This window comes from Lingula anatina, chromosome 4 (genome assembly GCF_051362555.1).
Source record: "Lingula anatina isolate TDL-2025a chromosome 4, LinAna3.0, whole genome shotgun sequence".
Lineage (NCBI taxonomy): Eukaryota > Metazoa > Brachiopoda > Lingulata > Lingulida > Lingulidae > Lingula > Lingula anatina.
The window spans coordinates 25,330,198-25,350,382 of record NC_141770.1 but is presented as its reverse complement, the minus strand read 5'-3'; the positions used below and the strand labels follow the sequence as shown (position 1 = coordinate 25,350,382).

Below are 20,185 nucleotides of genomic sequence, written 5' to 3'. Positions count from 1 at the left end.
TAATGGCCGGATATCCTTTACGTTGATTTTTTTTTTTGTAAAATTTTAGTATAATGGACTAAATCAAACAATATGTGCTGGGACTCAATTCACTGCGCCGCGATGTTTTGGTTGAAAGCAGTAAAAATGCTTATAAGCTAGAAAAAGAACAACAACAAGAAGAAGAGGGAGAAATGACTGTGGATTTTTTTCAAACATTGTAATATAACATCATATATATATATGCAGCAAAAGTAATCTCTGTCTTATCTATTGTAACATATAAACATACTGCGAATACATAACTTTGTAAACTGCGCTTTCGCTTCTTATAAACGTAAAAGGGTATTGAACAGAAATGTTTTATTTTTCACACGAAATCTCTCCAAGAATAATGTCAGATATTCTGAAAAATGGTGTTTACATGTAGTTTATTTATTGCTTATTCGGTTGTCTACGCTATACGTAAATCCTTGCCAATAACGAAAAATCAAATAAAACAGGGAAAATGTATTCAGCGGATATGTTATAGTTACAGTGTCTCTAAAATGAACCCGCTGTCCCACCCCAGGGGTTGGGGGTTGTGAAGCGAATATCCAGAAGTTATGCTACTGCATAAACTCGTGTACACGTCTTAGCTTTATCTGTCACTGGATAGTTTAGCAGCCGTTTCTCTTTCGAAACGCCACCCAACCGCTGCTGCGTCCAGTCTCTCTCTAGGTTGGGCGAGAAGCCAACAATATGGCTTATTTTCACGATAGGTTGCCGCTTTACAGTCTGCGTTATTTATGCAAGTTTCTTCACATTCCCTCTCGCTGATGCCCCTTTTGGTCTCGATATGTGCACCACCGACATAATATTTCGAGTCGAGTCTTTCCATTGATCCACAGGCCCCAAAGGCTGCAAAATATTAGATAAAATATTTTCCTATCAATAGTAAGACGAACGAACGAACATGTAGTTTCTTTTCTTAAACTGCTTGGCAGAAGTTAATAAGAAAAATACTTAATTTTATTCACAATTTTAGTGTTGAACGAATACGCCATGATTTCTCAATCTGAATAGGCTTCAACAGTGCTACGATCCATCCCTAACAAGGTTTTTACATGTAGACCTAAACTCTTAAAGTTACATATCAAGTAAATCTAATGATGTAAAGATATTATGACGATATAGGCCTAGTCTGTCCCGTATGTGGAAACTCACCAATAGTTCTTGAAATCCAGTTAGCCATTTTTCTGACGTCAGTGTAGACCCCGGGGTAAGAGGGTCTAGCACACCCTCTGCCAAAACTTACGATCCCCAGTTGTTTCCACTGCGTCTCACCAATGGCTGTGAACGCACACATGAGGGGTCCGCCTGAATCACCCTTAAAACAAACAGGCCCTTCAGGCCCATAAGTCACACCTTAAGAAAAGCAGAAAACAATAATGCTCAAAAACATGAGACTGCCAATTCTGATGCAATAATACATTATGTTTAACTGCACAGTCAACATCAAAATTTTAATTATGCACAACAGGTAACACTGATGAAAGTAAAAGCATAAGGCTTTAGGCCCATCAGAGTTCAAGTTTACAATTAGAAAGTGCCAGAATGAGAAAAATGAAAATTTCAAAAATGCATAAATTTAATAAAAATGATAATCCAATAGAGCTGGTTTTCTAATATGAGCTGTATGTCAATCCTAAGAACCATTCTTTTAAGAATAGTTAAAAAAATAGAAAGTAACACTTTACTTTACATAATATTAATGGTGGCAGAGCACAAAGTAGGTGTTTTGTCAATTTTGATGCTAATTAAATACCGCCAATTTTAAAATATCTACTATTAAAAACATGGACATTAAGAAAATTTGATTACCACTGGGCTTTATGCCCAAGGGAGCTCCAAGTCCCACATTGAAAATTGCAACATGTGGAAGATAAAAATTTTCACAAAAAACCTGTATTACTTCCAAACAATCAACTAATGAGACAATTTTTCAACTGAAGCTGTATTTCAGTCCTATGTTACTTTCCTGTAAGTGTGAGAAGTGACATGGCTTTCCTTTCACCGCCACTAAGGAGGCAGAGCCCATAATAAGGTTTTGTTCAATTTGGATGCAATATTGCAATATTACACAATGCTTAACAGCATAATAACCATAAACTTTTTAATAATAAAATAAAAGTATCATGGATATTCAGAAAATGTGACTAGCCCATAGAGTTCAGAGTCATACTTTGAAAATCCCAAAATGTAAACAAGAGAAAACTGTATTGAAAGAGTTTATTTCCATTTTCAACACCTTTTTTACATAAAGCAAAATAATCAATTTACTGTCATTTTTATATGATCAATCAAACAATAAGTTGTCAAAGCGAAAATATCAATAGAACAATTATAAATGTCCAACTTGCTCCATTCTGAGATTCTGAACATAGTGAATGGTTGAATCTGACAAACTGTAAAGATATGAGTTTTTTTTCCATTTTACTTATTACACAATACACAATATCAGGTTTACCATCATTTTCATATAATCAACTAACAATGTTGTTAAGATGCAGAAAATGTTAAAAGAACAACTTAATATATCTAATTAGTTCAAAAATGAGACTGTTAACATGCCCGAGAATTAAATTTGAGGAAAAAACACTTATATACAAAAAAAGGCATAACTTCACCAAACCTTTACTGATCAAGCTTATTTTCAAAACTTAATCTGTATTTCAGTAACACTGATCACTACTGTGAATTTCAAGACAATTGGCCAATGGATTTTCCTTAAAATGTGTTATAGGTGTTGCATATAGCTGAAAAAAGTGAAAAAAACAGCAAAACTTTTATAAAAATGCCCTGATCGTGCCAATTTTAGAACTTGACTTGCGTATTATAGATTTTCATCAGTTCTGTAAGTTTCAAGCCAAAAAGTAAAGCGGTTTTTCACTTATCGTGTTATCAGGGTTGCATATATGTTGAAAAAAGTCTAAAAAAACAGCTGACTTCCATAAAAATGTTCCTATCATGCTGATTTTCAAACTTGACCTGCGTATTATGAATATTTATCAGTTCTGTAAGTTTCAAGCCAAAAGGTAAAAGGGTTTTTCACTTATTGTGTTATCGGTGTTGCATAAATGCTGAAAAAAGTGAAAAAACTGCATAACTTCCATATAAATGGCCCGATCATGCTGATTTTCGAACTTGACCTGCGTATTAAGAATATTCATCAGTTCTGTAAGTTTCAAGCCAAACAGTAAAACGGTTTTTCACTTATCGTGTTATCCCTAAAAGTGCACGGCGACGGCGACAACAGCGACGACGGCGACGACAGACGCAGGTGATGGCTATATGTACAGACACATCTGTGTCTGTACATAAAAAGCGTTAATTTATTTAGGGTATTTTTTTCTCATGCCCCCAAAAAGAGTACTTTTTTGCATAATAGTACCAAGTGAAAAATTAAACATAAATTTATACTGTGATTGACAATTAATATGAAATTAGGGAAACATCTTCAGAGTTCATTATTATAAATAGCGGGTATGCCCACCCCGAGCTTGGATAATGGCCGCCAGACGGCGTGGCATACTGTGAACTAGAGTTACAGCTCTTTGGAGAGGAATTCTGGTCCATTCATCTTGAAGGGCATCTCGCAGTTCATCTAGATTTGCAGGGGGAGGCACGACCAAGTTCGTCCCACATGTGCTCAATTGGGTTTGCATCTGGGCTTCTTGTTGGCTGTGACATCAGCTGAATGTTGTTTTGTTGGATATAGTCTGCAATTAAGCGGGCTGTGTGGGGAGTGTATATGTATAAATCGAAATGCAGCAAATGTAATCTCAATCTTATCTATTGTAACATATAAACATACATGTATTGCGAATACATAACTTTGTAAAATGCACTTTCGTTTCTTATATACGTAAAAGGGTATTGAACAGAAATGTTTTGTTTTTTTCACACAAAATCTCTTCAAGGATAATGTCAGATATTCTGAAAAATGATGTTTACATGTAGTTTATTTATTGCTTATTCAATTGTCTACACTATAAGTAAACCCTTGCCAATAATTGAAGTTCAAATTAAACATGGAAAATGTATTCAGCGGATATGTTATAGTAACAGTGTCTCTAAAATAAACCCACTGTCCCACCCTAGGAGTTGGGGTTGTTAATCGAATATCCAGAAGTTATGCTACTGCATAAACTCGTGTACACTTCTTAGCTTTATCTGTCACTGGATAGTTTAGCAGCCGTTTCTCTTCCGAAACGCCACCCAACCACTGCGGCGTCCAGTCCATCTGGGTTGGGCGAGAAGCCAACAATATGACGTACGTTGACTATAGGTTGCCGCTTTACATTCTGCGTTAGGCCTATATATGCATGCTTCTTCACATTCCCTCTCGCTGATGCCGCTTTTGGTCTCAATATTTGGACCGTTGACATAATATTTCGAGTCCAGTCTTTCCATTGATCCACAGGCCCCAAAGGCTGCAAAATATTAGATAAAATATTTTCTTACCTTAAGCAAGACAAACGAACAACCACGTCCTTGTAAACTGTTGGGCACAAATACGTAGGAAAAATAAAACACTTCAATTCAAGTGTTGAAAGAATATACATGTTTTTTCAACCTGAAACAGTGCTAACAGATGTAAACTCCAAAAAGTTGCATATCATATAAATCTATAGTGAAGAGATAATGAGGATCACATAAGCCTAGTCTGTCCCGTATGTGCCAACTCACCAACAGTTCTCTCAATCCAGTTAGCCATTTTTCGGACGTCAGTGTAGACCCCGGGGTAAGAGGGTCTAGCACACCCTTTGCCAAAACTAACGATCCCCAGTTGTTTCCACTGCGTCTCACCACTGACTGTGAACGCGCACATGAGTGGTCCGCCTGAATCACCCTAAAAACAAACAAGGGTGTCACTATTTTAATAAATTAACCCTCTTTTAATGAGATATTGTCTTCGCTTCAGCAACGGAAAAAACGACACACTTGTTAAAAAAATATAGGCCTATTCATATAATGTAAAAGGCACCATGGATGAAATGAAGGCCTATTTTACTATTTTAGAAAAAAACAGCAAAATAAAGATTTACACGTATTGTTGACTGTAAACTAAGGGTCCATGTCATGTCTACCCTGTGTTTTATAAAATTTCGAGGTATTTATACGTACTGAACAGGCGTCTGTTGCGGGTTCGGCAGCGCATAGCATGTCGTCCGTAATTTCATCTCTAGGATACTGAGAACTGGCACGACACGCTTCCGCAGACGAATATCTCACTGACGCTTCCATTAAAACGTCGCTTGGTTGTGTGGTTCCAGAAAAAATCAAAACATCTTTAAAACATAAAAATTTGTAAGCTGGAGTGATGCACAACACAAATAAATGAACATGCGCCCAAATAACAGAAAGAAAAATTATTGTAGAAACTTTCACTGATGAGGGAAAAAAAGCAGATGGAATTAATCTCAAGTCACACAATTATATTTGCGTTGGATCTTCAATCAGCAAGAATTCAATTTTCCGAGAAATACATTCCTTTCATAACCGATGGATATAATAATTATATCAGTAGAAAATATCATGACGATCTATTAACCGGTTTCTGAGTTTAAGGTTTCTAGTTTCAGATACATTTAGTGATGGAGATGGGAAAAATATAGAAATTAAAAAGTCCGAAAGGGAACTGGTAATTTTTCGACGTCAGTAACGTATGGTTCTTCTTTTAAGGTCATATCCTGGGCAACAACCTACATTTAAATGAATGTATTCCCTCTCCACATTGTTTCTCTAAAAGTAGACCTAATTCAAAACTTACTGAAGTTTGTGACGCCCCATCCGGTAACTTTGCACAGCGTTCCATCTGGCACATACGTGTCTGCTCTAACAGGACAGATGGGGCTTATTTCATTGGTGTATTCTACAGGTTCAGAAAGCATTAATAATGCCACGTCGTTGTCAAAAGTGGCCGCTTTATAACTGTTGATGACGTAAACCTTGCTCACAGTCCTCTCGACCACTGCTGCGGTTGTGGCTCGTCTTGACCGACTGTGGACACCCAGCGACACGCAGATCTCGTTTGCTCGCCATTGGCGCTGATAGCGACAGGAGTGGCTGAAGGATGACGGGTGGTTTGCAATAAGACACATACATTTGAAAAAGTTACAATTTCCTCCCATTTCTGAAGTTTCAATTTAGCCATTGCAATTGCTAAAAGGGGAAAAACGGACAGGGCCTAACTTTCGCACCGGGGATGTTATGCAATCAATGGCTAGAAACGGGTGAATTTTTATCCAGTCGATCCAATAATAGGCCTATTTGATTGATCCTTGACATTACTTGATTAAAATTCAAGATTAAAAGTATCAAATGCTTACAATATGCCTCGACTTTTATAAAGCAACAATTTAATTTTCCTAAAAATTTCAACATTGGTAGGCTTATAGATATTTATGGTGTTTTCTTAACCCCATAAAACTTAAAAGCGTTAGTATTCGTGTCCTATCTGCTTACAAGCCTATTCATCGGCGCTAGCTCGACGTGATCAATTTGAAAAATGGAACAACAATCTATACGGGACGTCCCGCTCACAGTCCGCCGTATCATTATATGTGCCGATTGGGTCTTCACACTTACGGTGTATGTAAGCAATGGGCCGCAGTAAGAACCATGTTGTTCATAATCAAACTCCCTCCACATGACCTTTCACATGAAGTTCCTGGTCCAAACTGGATGTAAGCCATCCATGGCCAGGAGTGGGGGAACGCCTCCTTGCCGTTTATTATTCTTGGCAAACTGGGCCGAGTTCCACATCTGGTGCATGCTAGATGTGAAAGTATAATAACAATAATAATAATTTTATTATTATAGTATCCAATATGGAATTCACTTGTGAGCATTCAATCAAAGGGAAACAAGGCAGCAAAGCTGTCAAATGTACAGACAAAAAGCAGAAAATAAAAATGCAGAAAATAGGATACTGTCAATTCTGATGCATTAATGTATTTTGCTTAACTGCATAGCCAACATCAAATTTTAATTCTGCGCAACAGTGGATTAGGATGAAAGTTAAATGTGTAACAAGAATTAGACTGAGTTCCCATACCTAGATCAATCTAACTCCAAGGGGTTTCTCACTAAGTTTCAGTATCATAAGTAACATGGTTTACCCTTAATCGCTATCCTGGCAGCTGTGTCCAAAATAATGTTTTCTTCAACTTTCATGCAATATAACATAATGCTTAACAGCATAATGACTATCAATTTATATTCAATTCAATTCAATTTATTTCTGTACTGGCACATAGATTGTCATGACCTTGTACAATATGATATACAAATGACGATACAATACAGTTAGTGCATTACCATCTTTATATAATGAACATAAGTACCAGTAAAATTACTCATAAAATATTCTATCTAAGCAATGAGATAAACCTTGGTGTGATTATAAATTTACCATAAACATACTATAAACATGTTACACAAAAAGAATATGTTTTTAAAAAACTTAAAACCACCGTTACATAGCTGTTTACATGGCTGTTCAAGGCCAGTTTGATGACATTAATAATTACGATTAATGACAATTACATAAGACAGATAAGTAAATAAGTTACACATATATAAATATTGTGCCATGTTCAGTCCCACTGCCGAGTCACTTCTCACAACAGTGGGACCATACACTGACATTTTAAGGGATATGCTAAGAGTTACCAAGCAGAGCAACCACTTCACTTCTTTTCTTGAATGATTTGATTATAAAGTTGGATAACTGTACTGAAATGATTTTCTTTCCATTTTCAACACCTTTTTTTTTTACATAAAACAAAATAATCAATTTACTGTCATTTTTAAATGATCAACTAGGAAAATTGTTGACATGGGAAAAATATCAAAAGAACAATTTTAAATGTCCAATTTGCTCCATTCGGAGATTCTGAACATGGTGAATGACTGAATCTGACAAACTGTAAAGATATGAGTTTATTTCCATTTTTGACACTTTATTACACAATACACAATAACAGGTTTTCCATCATTTTTATGTAATCAACTAACGATATTGTTTAGAATTGTTAAGATGCAGCAAATGTCAAAAGAACAACTTTACATATCTATTTAGTCAAAAAAATGAGACTGTTTACTGAGAATTAAATTTGAGGAAAAACACTTATATACAAATAAAAGCATAACCTCACCAAAACTTAACTGATCAAGCTTATTTTCAAAACTTAATCTGTATTTTAGTAACATTGATCACTCCTTGAATTTCAAGACAATTGGCCGATCAATTTTCCTTAAAATGTGTTATAGGTGTTGCATAGATACTGATAAAGTGAAAAAAACAGCATAACTTCCATAAAAATGGCCCAATCATGCCAATTTTCGAACTTGACCTGCGTATTATGGATATTCATCAGATTTGTAAGTTTCAATCCAAAATGAAGAAAAGTTTTTTTATTTATCGTGTTATCGGTGTTGCATATATGCTGAAAACAGTGAAAAAACAGCATAACTTCCATAAAAATGGCCCAATCATGCTGATTTTCGAACTTCACCTGCGTATTATGAATATTCATCAGTTCTGTAAGTTTCAAGCCAAAAAGTAAAACGATTTTTCACTTATTGCGTTATCGGTGTTGCATATAATATATGCTGAAAAAGTGAGAAAAAAAAACAGCATAACTTCCACAAAAATGCCCCGATCATGCTGATTTTCAAACTTGACCTGCGTATTATGAATGTTCATCAGTTCTGTAGGTTTCGAGCCAAAAGGTAAAACAATTTTTCACTTATCGCGTTATCGGTAAAAGTGCACGGCCACTGCGACGACGGCGACGACAGACGCAGGTGACGGCTATATGTACAGACACATCTGTGTCTGTACATAAAAACTGCAGAATCAAATTTTCAAAAATAAGTAGGCCTACCTTGGGCGTGCACATAGGCCATACTACAAAGCAAAATACATGTTTATGCAAGTGCATGAAACAATTTGTTCCACAAAAGATGTTCAGATCCGAGATGCCAAGAGAATTGCACACACTCTTTCATCTATAAAACTTTTTCAGCCTGTCCAACTTTTACTTTATTTGTTAAGTGCAAATTTGTATGTTTTAGCTAAGATCTAATAAACGGTACGGTATATTAGATCTTAAGTTTTAGTAAGTTCCCGATAGTTTAAAGTAAATCAGAACACTACATTCCAGTTACTGAGGTAACAAAATATGTGCACGGCTCCAGCTCCGGTGACTTAGACATAGCAAGGGGTTTTGCACCACTAGTACTGTGCCTATACATAAAGCAGGTCTTTATACATCTTCAAACCTACCTCGAACTGCTATACTAAGACAAAGTATTCCCCAAAGCACTTTAACGTATGTTTTTAAAACCACCATGATCTTAGTATGCGGCCGGCGTATGCTCTGCCGTAGTGTTCTATGGGTGTTGTTGAACTTTGTCGTCAAATTTAAAAGAAACATGACCGCAAACATGGGCGTATCCCAGATTTGTTTCTAAGGATAGCAAGATTCGTTGAAATGCCTTTAAGCAAGCAAATTTGAGAATGTGCAAATGGGCACGGGGTTGAGTGAACACGCCAGCAACAATGCGAGTCGTGCAGAGCTCGGTCATTATGACTAACTAGTGTGGTTTTTCTAGATTACCAAAAAAGGCTGTGTAATGTTTCAGATCAAGGAAGCACATACTTGACACCATGATGCAGAGCGAACAATAGGGGGAAAAGGTTGGCCAGGATCGATTAATACTATGTTAGCCACTTGGGATCTTCACAGTGGAAATGCTCCAGGGATTCAGCAAATCCACACACACTGCAATTGATATTGAGGAAGAAATTAATGCTAATATTGAAAAAATGTTCTGGGAAGAGTAAACTGATCCACAAAGCACCAGTCTAAAAACTTGTAGTCTCATAAAAAAGTCCTACAAAATTAAAAAGTACCTGCTGACCAATGCCCCTCAGTCATTAAAAAGGGAAGTGGCTAAAATTAGAGTCAGTGATCATAAACTGGAATTGGAAAGAGGACACCACACCAGACCTAAAGCACCATGCGAGGAACGATTCTGTCCCCGCTGTCCTGCAATCGAAGTGCACATCCTTCTGGAATGTAGACACCATGTAAAAGAGAGGGAGGGTATTTTAAAACTATTCCCTAAATGTGACATGCAACACCTGTTGCAAGCAGTGACGAAAATATTAAAATCATAAAAGCCCAGAAAATTAAAGAATTGCACGCTGTTGGTAAATACCTCCAATTTCGAAAAGAAATTAGCAACATGAGCATCTGCCACACTGAAGTAGCCTGCTATTAAATATTGTATGTGCCATAAGCATGGCACATTAGATGCAAAGCTATAAGCCTATAAAAATTGTGTTCTGCCGGTGTATTGATCTATTTACAATTGTAATAAGTACTTTTAAACACTGTATGAGTAGTAATCCATAGTTATATATATATATATATATATATATATATATATATATATATATATATATATATATATATATATATATATATATATATATAGTGTGTAGAGGGCTAACAAATGTAACTGTCACATTTAATGCTCGAAAAAGTTATTATTATTATAAATGAGGTCACGCAAGTATGGCCGAATATCCTTAAACATTTACCGGATTTTTGTTTTAAAAATGTAATAGATTAAACCAAGCATATATTTGTTCTAGACTATTCGGACTCAATTCCTTGCGTCGTGACGTTTAAACGTTTGGATGAACGCTGTAGAAGTAGAAATTAGAAGAAGAAGGAGAAAAAGAGGCATAAATGATTCTAGCATTTTTTACGCATAATGTAACATAACATCATATATATGTATAAACCGAAATGCGTCAAAGGTAATTTAAATCATATGTAGGCCTACTGCAACACAAACAGATTGCAAATTCATTACTTTGTAAAACTGCACTTCCAGAGCAGAAACGTTGTTTTCAAACAAAATCTCTTCAACAATAAATATCAGATCTTCTGAACAAATGATATATACATGTACTTCATTTATTTCCCATTCACTTGTCTATGTTATATGCAAATCCTTGTCATGATAAATTATGTAAGTTCAAATTAAACAGGGAACATGTCTTCAGCAGGTATCTTTTTATAGTTTCACTGTCTCTAAAATTTACCCACTGCCCCACCTCAGTGAATTGGAGCCGTAAAGCGAATATTTATAATTAAGATATGCTACTGCATAATGAACTCATGTACCCCGGCACATTCCTTAAGCTCTATCTCTCACTAGACAGTTTTTTTAACACTTTCTTCCGGATCGCGACCCAACCACTGCTGCTTCCAGTCCCTCTTGGTTGGGCGTTAAGCCAACAATATAAAGTATATTGACGATAGGTTGCCGCTTTACAGTCTGCGTTATTTATGCACGCCTCTTCACATTCCCTCTCGCTGATGCCGGTTTTGGTCTCAATATTTGGACCGTTGACATAATGTTTCGAGTCGAGCCTTTCCATTGATCTACAGGCCACAAAGGCTGAAAAACATGAGATAAGATTTCCTATTATTAGTAAGACAAACGAACGATGACGTTGTTGTGAACCGTAGAAGATAAGAAAAATATTTCATTTTATTCACAATTATAGCGTTGAAAGAATATATGCCACGTTTCTCAATCTAAATAGGCCTCAACAGTGCTACGATCCATGTCAAACAAGGTTTTTACATGTAGACCTAGAATTATATTTTCTTGGAAATTCGTTCCCTTTAATAGCCAAAGTAGCCTATATTATATCTAAGACAGTTGAAAATATTACGATGATCTATAAACCTCTAATTTTCGAGACACTGTAGAGATGAAGACGGTAAAAAATAAAAACTCAGAGCTCCGAAAGGGAGCTGGTAATTGTTTCTCGACGTCAGTAACGCATGGTTTTCCTTTAAGGCCCTGCCCTGCATAACATCCTACATTTATATGAATGTATTCCTTCTTTACGTTGTTTCTCTAAAAGTATACCTAATTCCAAAGTTTGTGACACCCCATCCGGTAACTGTGCACAGCGTTCCTTCAGCCACTTTCGTGCCTGCTCTAACAGGGCAGATGGGGTTAATTTCATTGCTGTCTTCTACAGGTTCAGAAAGCTTTAACAATGCCACGTCGTTGTCAAAGGTGGCCGCTTTATAACTGTTGATGACGTAAACCTGAATCACAGCCCTCTCGACCACTGCTGCGGTTGTGGCTCGTCTTGACAGACTGTGGACACCAAGCCACACTCTGATCTCGTCTGCTCGCCACTGGCGCTGATAGCGACAGGATTGAATAATGTATAGTTCGCAATAAGACATTCACATTTTAAAAAGTTACACATTTCACCCTCGTTTCAAGAGGAATCGCAATTGCTACCGGAAAAAAGCAGAAAAAAAAACAAAGAAAAAAAAAAAAAAAAACGGACGGCACCAGTGATGTTGTGGCCCACCATTTAGATAAACGTCCCAATAAAATATTCGTCCCGATAGATACGTCTCTATACATACACGTCTGGCTCCGAATACTGATCCACTTAGCTAGTGATCTGACTTAATTACAACCTGATATTTATAATTTATTCATTTATTTATGTATTTATATATTTATTAGGTGTTCAAACAAGACATGCATGTACGTTCGCGTCTACACGTCTATCACACTCTAAAGTTCGGGAACGCGTCATAAACATGAAACAGAACACATGTTAAGTGTGCAAATGTTACATTTTGAGAACGCTTGAAACAATGTTCTGGCGCCAGAACAGTAAGCGTTGTGAAATATAGAACACTTTTTTTTTTTTTTTAGAACACATTTACATGTAAGTTCAGAACACTTTTTACGTGTTCGAATGTTACAATTTGAGAACGCTTTAAACAGTGTTCTGACGCTAGAACAGTAAGCGTTGTGAAATATAGTAACATTTTTGTTCTTTTTATGTTCTTTCACTGAGTATTGTGTGAAAACGATCTAGTAGAATAATATATTGCTGAAAGTATTAATATGTGTACTGTCGTTTTAAAGAATTGCATTTTATGTACTGAGTAGTATACCAACCATTTTGAGCAAAAGCATACCTGTAATGGATCTATCGGTATTTGGATCTCAAAATACGTGGATCTATAGGTATGCGGATTTAAAGGACGTGGGTTTATGAGGACGTCGTATCTATAGGAACGCAAATATATAGGACAGCAGTAAAAAATCGGATCTATCGGTATTTAAATCTAAAAAACGTTTTTTCAGTTTTTCCTTTATGTATCTATCGGTAACGGGAGTATAGGGACGTGTTATATTTTGGGACTAAATAATTTAATTTTATCCGTACGTACCCGTGCAATTAGTGGGTTCCAGTAACCGGTATCTCCGGGACCACTGAAATTCCGCGTGTAGAGTCAACCAGTGTCAACTAGCGCATTAAACTTCTTACGTCTTTGTCTCTACTAACACAATTCTTTCTTCTTACGGATTTCATGGTCTTATGGCAACATCTGAGCATTAAAACTTCAATAGGCAACTTATTGGCAGTTATGGTAAGTCTCTTAAATAATTTAATTAAAATGTGTACGTTGAGTCTTACGGAAAATAAATCATTACAAAATTATCAACTAGAAGTAATATGGTATTACTAATCAAACTGCTTAAAAACATTTCCATACAAATACATATTTTATTGACATCTTTGAATACCTAAACAAATGTTTTCAGAACGCAATGTATTGATAAAGTAAAATTTCCATAACACAAATGAAGTGTGTGCAAGGTAATACACATTTGAAATAAGTACTTCACTCTCATCTCACTATGGGCGCATTCCCATAGATTTTACATCGATCTATCCCCGTGGGAAGTCTCACTAGATTACTGTCAGATAATCCGGCTTGAATGTCCGTCCCGCCTTCTACAAGCTGTCAGGGGGTAATTAACTTTCATGCCCGCTCAGCTGACAGCTATTTTATCGTGAACCCCCAGGGAGTTAGGTCGATCTAGTAGGATCAATCTAATCTCTGGGAATGGGGTCTATGTGTGCTACAAAAAAGACCATGCTTGATGAATGATGAATGTGTACTCCGTTCTCCTCATAAGCAATTGTATTGTACATCTCTTCATTCTATGTCCTCCATATCTTGTCCTTAACAAAATTTTAAAATACAATACACATTGCGTTAAACACACTCAGTGATACAGAAATGATGATGTTATTTCTAACGTTTGTTTATTGAAGTTACATAAAACAACTTTACCACAACAATAACTGAACAAAATGAAACCTTAACTAAAAGGTAGAAATAAACATTAAGAAGTCATTTGCTTCATTACAAGAAAAGAAATGGGTTGCATTTTAGTCAAACAAAAGCAATTTACCAAAATTACATCGTAGTCCTCTTTTATTTCCGGTTATATACTAGTAGTTAAATTAACTAGATGCGATGTCAATACATAAAATAAAATGTCTAACATCAAGATATCATACCAACAATGTTTATCACAGTTTTGCTAAAATGTACGATATCTACATTAAAATAGTGTTACTACAATGGCATTTAACAATATACTATAGGTTCATATCTTTAACTAGATTGAATAAGTATGACCGATCTTGAGGCTCATACTCAACAAAACTATCATCTACATAGATCGATTCAACTCTGCTGGAACTCATGCTGAATGCAAGCAGATTAACACTCCTCTTATTGTGTCCAATGTACTAGTGTAAACACCCGCTTTTTGTATTCTACGCAGCAGGAGGCACATTAATCTGATTGCATTCAGCAAGAGTCCTCACAGAGTTGGATCAATCTATGAAGGATAGTTTAATTGGGCACAGGTCCTTATTTCAACAGCGGCACCCCATAGCGCCAATAATGACCACTCGGGCATGGGTTACATGCAAGATTAGGCGCCCCGTGATCATCAGTTATGGTGTTGAGCGAATTGAGCTGGAAAGCAGCACACTTAGAATATAAAAGACTTCCCTGAAGCAACAATTTAATGATATAGTTTACATACACACAAAGAGCTACTTCATGCAAGCTTTTTGCATGCTACAAATGCTCAAGTTTGCAGAAATTTGGACCAAAAAAATTTTTCTTTCCAAATTGTGTGGAACTAGGAGTAATCGATGTTAGGAAGGGTCATGCAAATACTTGGTAGCAACTAAAGGTTTGAAAAAATAATACAGCAGCTACATTAAATACAGTTTTTTTGTAGCAAATAGAATTATTCTGCAATTAAGCTTTATATATCTATATACTCTGACGGAAGACAATATTACAAAACCACTTTACAAAGAATTACAATCAACATGTCATTAGTTGAGTAGCGTAACATCTAATAAGTCTTTTAAAAACACCCTTTAGACTACTGAAACCAGAAAATTTTCTAATATTTCAATTTTCTAGTGATCTTTAGGAAATATTTGTTTTAGCACTCAAACACACAAAACTGTTTGCAACTAGTACCACAAAATAATGTTGATCAAATCACTTCATATAACTAATACGTGTATATTTGTTCGCTTTGCATGATTATATTCTAACATTTGTGACCTACTAAATCTATGGCAATAGGCAAATAGTTACATGATTTATTTTAAAAAATAAACTTAACCAAACTTAATGACAAACTTAGTACAATCATGCATGTTTCTGGGTACAAACATCTCAAGAGCAATGCATGAAGTTTTGTCAATCACATTTGTGACTGGAATAATTTCCTGAAAATCTATATCATTTTTAACATCTTTAATTTAATGGAAGCAATGAAGACATCTTCCTATACAGCAGCTGTTCTTAAGAGGGTTTGGAGATATATTAGTTAGAACAAAGTGATGGGTTTGTCAAAATCTTTTTTAAAAAAGTGACCATGAAGTGGTTGTCTAAATTAGTTGTCATAAGCTGTGTCTCTAGTCAAGCTGGGCCCACCTAAGTCACAACAACTCATCCCAGCATGCCATCTGATTATATTCACAGGGATGAGACTGCCACTTAGTTGAAAACGTTGCGTGGGTCCAGGGGGCCTGCCTGGGCCAATGACATTTTTGGCTCCCAAAAACTCCAAAATTTGCCGATAGTCGGAAAAAATCTCATCCCTGTATTCAGCTAACTAGTGGAATATAAAAATCTAACTCTGTGTTACTTGCTGTTATAAAAATGGTGTTGGGTGAGGCAACAAAGGAATCATAGCTTTGTTACTATGGTGTTTTTTATCTTATGTGGATGACCCACTGGAGTTGGATCACAGTGAAAAAGGTCAACCAACTTGACTGGAAAAATATCACATCTGTGATGTTGTGCTTGTTGTCAGATACATCATGTTCTAAAAGTCAAATAAAGTAGAGAAAAATACATCAAATAGTTCACACTATAATCATAATGCCTCAGTATCACCTTATTCTAAGCCAAGTTTCAGAGCTTATAGGAAAACTACCCGCCAGAACAGCTACTTTGTCCCAGAGAAAATTAAATTTCTTTGAAACCACATGAAATGTATGTAAGATGATCTCTTCCACTTTAAAGCTGACTGGAGGCCCATTATCTCATTCTGTAGGCTTAATTCCTCAAGGCTCTCCAAAGTACAGATTTTCAGGTATAAGAATGTTGTATAAACACCAGTGGGTTGTTCTGTTGGCAAACGCACAAATGCCAAGGAAAATTATCAATTCAATATCAACAAAGTGAATTGTTCTCTCTATAATTATAGCTCTATTAATGCATGGTATATTGTTTATTAAAATTATTTTGTTATAAGATCTGATACTCCAGGTAATTTCTAAGAAGATTTAATACTCAGGGTAATTTTCCAATAGGTTCTGATACTAAGGGTACTTTTTCTGAATCAGTAGGTTCTGACTTTAGAGGTCATTTCCAATAAGCTCTGATATTCAGGGTAAATTCCCAGTAGGTTTTGGTAGGCAGGGTGCTATATTTCACCCAAAGGAACAGCTAATAAAAAATGCAGTCTCATTCAAGCGCTCTATCAGGTTAACTGATTTCCAATCAGTTCTGAGAAATCTGTCTACTGATTCCTAGATTACTTGACATTGAAGCCAGAGAGCATCTATGAAGGCATTTACTCCCAAAACAAAGCTGATAAACCGAATCTCCCAAAGCAATGTTTTGTTGGTAGTACCTGACAAGGTTGATATACAAGTTTTCAAAAGTGAGTTGGAATATGTTACGTAGTATGTTTTGTAATTGATCAGTGTTGAAAATTATAGGACTTAAAATGTTGAGCTTTTTTTTTTTTTGGTGTTTGGTAAGGTTGGTACCATTATCAAAATATTAAAAACTTTCCTTCTGTATGGTTCAATGTAAAAAGATGGCATAAATATCACACACGGCTTTTTGTGGCAAAATACACTGAGTCACCTTAAACAGGGTCTACATCTTTCTCCTTTTTTTTTTTTTTTGGCTTTTTTCAATCTCTTACTTTAAGGCAATGACATGTTCACACACTTCAAAGTCATATGCTTCAGTAACAAAATATATCTGGGCACCTATTACTTGTCTCTATAGCAGCATTCACACAAACCATCTTCAGACTGAAAAGCAGCCAAACTTGTGTTATCAGATGTGTGAATGCTGCTTAAGTCAGGGCAGTTTACTTCACTTTCTGTGCCCACTTCATGTCATCACTTCGTGGCTTGGACCCTGTTAACTTCTCAATCAGGTCCTCAGCGCGTCGCCAGAAGCCGATCTTCTCGAGAGGATAGTTGAGCCATCCCGTGGTGATGCAGAAGTATGTCTCGTGCGGAGACACGTGGTGTATGCGGTGGTGCTTGCGCGGCAGGATGATGTGGAGATCCTGAAATATGGTGATGTAACGTGGAAGGCCAAAGTAGGTGTGGGACCACTTGTGGATCTGGAAAAACAGTTTGAAGAATGGAGAAATAAGATTTCTGAGACAGTCTGGTGATGGTTAAAAAAGGAAACGGTTTCTAAGCACATATTGTTATTTGATACAAGGTCCTTTGACCAATAGTCAAGATATAATACCACATAGGTAAAAAACCTGTTTAGTTTCATTATAGAAAGAATTATTTTTTTTACCAGTTTAAAAATATTCTTATATACTAGTACATATAAATAAAATTTTGTAGTTTTTTAATCTCTAGCTCAATTCTCATTATTTATTTGTACCATGACTATCAGTACATCAATGGCTATATGTATCTACTTAAGTTAATTTTGATGTAGTCTCTACCTGACGTGTTAATAGAAATAAAACTGTACAAACATTAATTTACTCAAACAATGACACCATCTAAGTACATTACACATATCTGAAAACTGCAGTCATTTAAATTCATTCCATATATCTGGATATATGTACAAATGATACACAGTCTGCCTTCTCACCTGATTAGTAATACTGACATAGAAAGCCAACAGATAAACATAACATTCCCATATATAGGTGGCTTGCACCTGATCGGGAGAATACGTGGCAAATTTGAAAGCCATGTGCCCTAGGAAGGGGATGATGACAGCAAAGTTGTCCCCGTTTGTCTCAATGAAGTCATGGCGTGTGATGGACGTAGGGTCTATGTGGTGTTCGCGGAATGGTCGTATAAGAGTCTGGAATGGAACATTGTACTGATAAGTTCACACTCGGTGAAATGATGATCATATTAAATGAATCGGTGTACATAAACCACTCTCCTAATTTGTACAAATTTGATTGTCCACATCCTAACCTCCCTTCCCAAAAATAATGAAAAAAAAAAAAAGTAAAGATTAGTAATAGTTATTGAAATGTTCTCCTTGTAACACAGACTTAGCCATGTTAAACCAGACGTTAAAATAGAACAAGTGAGGCATTTGAAATTCAGGAGTAATCACTGCATTATTTGCTTTTCTACACATATTATTCACGCTGGGTGTATTCACATTATCCAACTTTTTATTGATTTTATTGGAACATTAATAAGGATCAATATGATTATATAGATCTTGAGTAAGTTTAACTGGTTCAAACTTGTCTGTACTGAACATCTGTTGGTGTCACATGTGGCTCTTTCTCAGAACTTTCTCTACAATATGCACACACATCTGACAAAACCAGTAGCTTAAGATGCCTCAGGAAACATAATGCAATAAGAAAAGTAATTTCAAATCAAATAGGGAATACACAAGTAGTAATGCTGACTTGTTAATCTCTATGCATTTTTAACCACAGATTCCCTTTCCCTGGCCATTTCATATCCTTTCAAATTAATAACATGATTAAAAAAAAACAATTTTAACATATTGGAAAGTATCCCAGCAGTAATATGCCCAGCTGGGGCCCACATACTACCCGCCTGCTGGCTTCTAAGTCCATGTGGTTCATCCCAACTGGGACCCACATGGTACCCATGGCCAAGCTCAGCTGGCCTACAATCAATGACCCATATTGGCAGGGAAAATGAAGAAAAACTTGGTTCATTTATAATTATTCCATGTAGAATTAGAATATGCATTGGAAATTCTGAGTGGGAAAATAAAAGAAAATATAATATAGATTTAATGATTATATAAACAAACAGATTGATGATTATAAAAAAAACTGACTTCTTCCTCAGAGTCTAAATTACATTGAAAAGCACTTCAATAATGTGAAACATAAGATGGACTAGCTAATACATTACCTTGCCAATAATTGGTAATTCTACACTCCCCCAAGTGTCGGCTCCCCAGTGCACCAATCCACTGAAGAAATCGGCAGTGATACTACCCAAAACTGAAACAAGATAGAAACAAACAAATAAAGATACAAGGTTTTAACAAGAATCCTGGACATATGCACACACGCACACACACACACAAAATACTGAACAGGACAATGTATTTTTCAACACTCCCCTTAGCAGACGATATATAAGACCGCATTCACACTGAATTGAGCCAGGCTTTACAAATCCTGGGGACTAAATATGGCGGACGTACATGAAAGAAAAACCGCCTAATCTTTTTATGGTGTCTCCGCCTCTCACACGCCTCCCCACACGTCGTCCCTGCGGGGGGACAGTCATTAAATCTCGGCTCCATTGGGACGACACATGGGGAGGCGTGTGAGAGGCGGAGAGACTATTAAAAGATTAGGCGGTTTTTCTTTCATGTACCTCTGCCATATTTAGTCCCCAGGATTTGTAAAGCCTGGCTCAACTCCTTGTGAATGCGATCTTAGAGACAAAATATATGATAAT

General features: G+C 36.2%; 4 protein-coding genes across 4 annotated transcripts in view; all 4 read right to left on the bottom strand.

Annotated features, from left to right (window-relative positions):
* Positions 1 to 168: 168 nt before the first annotated feature.
* On the bottom strand, positions 169 to 3,686 carry LOC147762667 (tryptase gamma-like). Its single transcript, XM_087012212.1, has 3 exons — positions 3,515 to 3,686; positions 1,186 to 1,386; positions 169 to 879 (listed from the first exon to the last, which is right to left on the bottom strand). Exons 1-3 carry the CDS (start codon positions 3,684 to 3,686, stop codon positions 620 to 622), a joined length of 633 nt encoding a protein of 210 aa, XP_086868338.1. The 3' UTR covers positions 169 to 619.
* Positions 3,687 to 4,209: 523 nt separating this feature from the next.
* LOC106153325 (chymotrypsinogen A-like) lies at positions 4,210 to 10,204 on the bottom strand. Its single transcript, XM_013527205.2, has 6 exons — positions 9,317 to 10,204; positions 6,613 to 6,799; positions 5,795 to 6,090; positions 5,149 to 5,312; positions 4,711 to 4,873; positions 4,210 to 4,454 (listed from the first exon to the last, which is right to left on the bottom strand). Exons 1-6 carry the CDS (start codon positions 9,477 to 9,479, stop codon positions 4,210 to 4,212), a joined length of 1,218 nt encoding a protein of 405 aa, XP_013382659.2. The 5' UTR covers positions 9,480 to 10,204.
* An 801-nt stretch (positions 10,205 to 11,005) lies between these two features.
* On the bottom strand, positions 11,006 to 12,506 carry LOC147762666 (prostasin-like). Its single transcript, XM_087011890.1, has 2 exons — positions 11,989 to 12,506; positions 11,006 to 11,508 (listed from the first exon to the last, which is right to left on the bottom strand). Exons 1-2 carry the CDS (start codon positions 12,315 to 12,317, stop codon positions 11,493 to 11,495), a joined length of 345 nt encoding a protein of 114 aa, XP_086868016.1. The 5' UTR covers positions 12,318 to 12,506; the 3' UTR covers positions 11,006 to 11,492.
* A 1,140-nt stretch (positions 12,507 to 13,646) lies between these two features.
* LOC106153330 (plasmanylethanolamine desaturase 1) overlaps positions 13,647 to 20,185 on the bottom strand; it is a 17,424-nt gene continuing 10,885 nt past the window's right edge. Inside the window, exons 3-5 of the mRNA XM_013527211.3 lie at positions 19,628 to 19,719; positions 18,357 to 18,575; positions 13,647 to 17,859 (exon numbers count right to left, since the gene is read on the bottom strand). Coding sequence (XP_013382665.2) covers positions 17,599 to 17,859; positions 18,357 to 18,575; positions 19,628 to 19,719 — 572 coding nt within the window. The 3' untranslated portion in view covers positions 13,647 to 17,598. The remainder of the gene's footprint in view (positions 17,860 to 18,356; positions 18,576 to 19,627; positions 19,720 to 20,185) is intronic.

Excerpts from the sequence above, each read along its gene's own strand:
- LOC147762667 (XM_087012212.1), bottom strand. The coding sequence starts at position 3,686 with ATGCAAACCCAATTGAGCACATGTGGGACGAACTTGGTCGTGCCTCCC. Across the intron at positions 1,387-3,514 it reads GGCCATTATCCAAGCTCGGG|GTGTGACTTATGGGCCTGAA; the intron begins GTGGGCATACCC and ends GCTTTTCTTAAG. Across the intron at positions 880-1,185 it reads CTGGATTTCAAGAACTATTG|CCTTTGGGGCCTGTGGATCA; the intron begins GTGAGTTTCCAC and ends AATATTTTGCAG.
- LOC106153325 (XM_013527205.2), bottom strand. The coding sequence starts at position 9,479 with ATGTTTGCGGTCATGTTTCTTTTAAATTTGACGACAAAGTTCAACAAC. Across the intron at positions 5,313-5,794 it reads ATGGGGCGTCACAAACTTCA|ATGTTTTGATTTTTTCTGGA; the intron begins GTAAGTTTTGAA and ends TATGTTTTAAAG. Across the intron at positions 4,874-5,148 it reads CCGCAACAGACGCCTGTTCA|GGTGATTCAGGCGGACCACT; the intron begins GTACGTATAAAT and ends GTTTGTTTTTAG.
- LOC147762666 (XM_087011890.1), bottom strand. The coding sequence starts at position 12,317 with ATGTCTTATTGCGAACTATACATTATTCAATCCTGTCGCTATCAGCGC.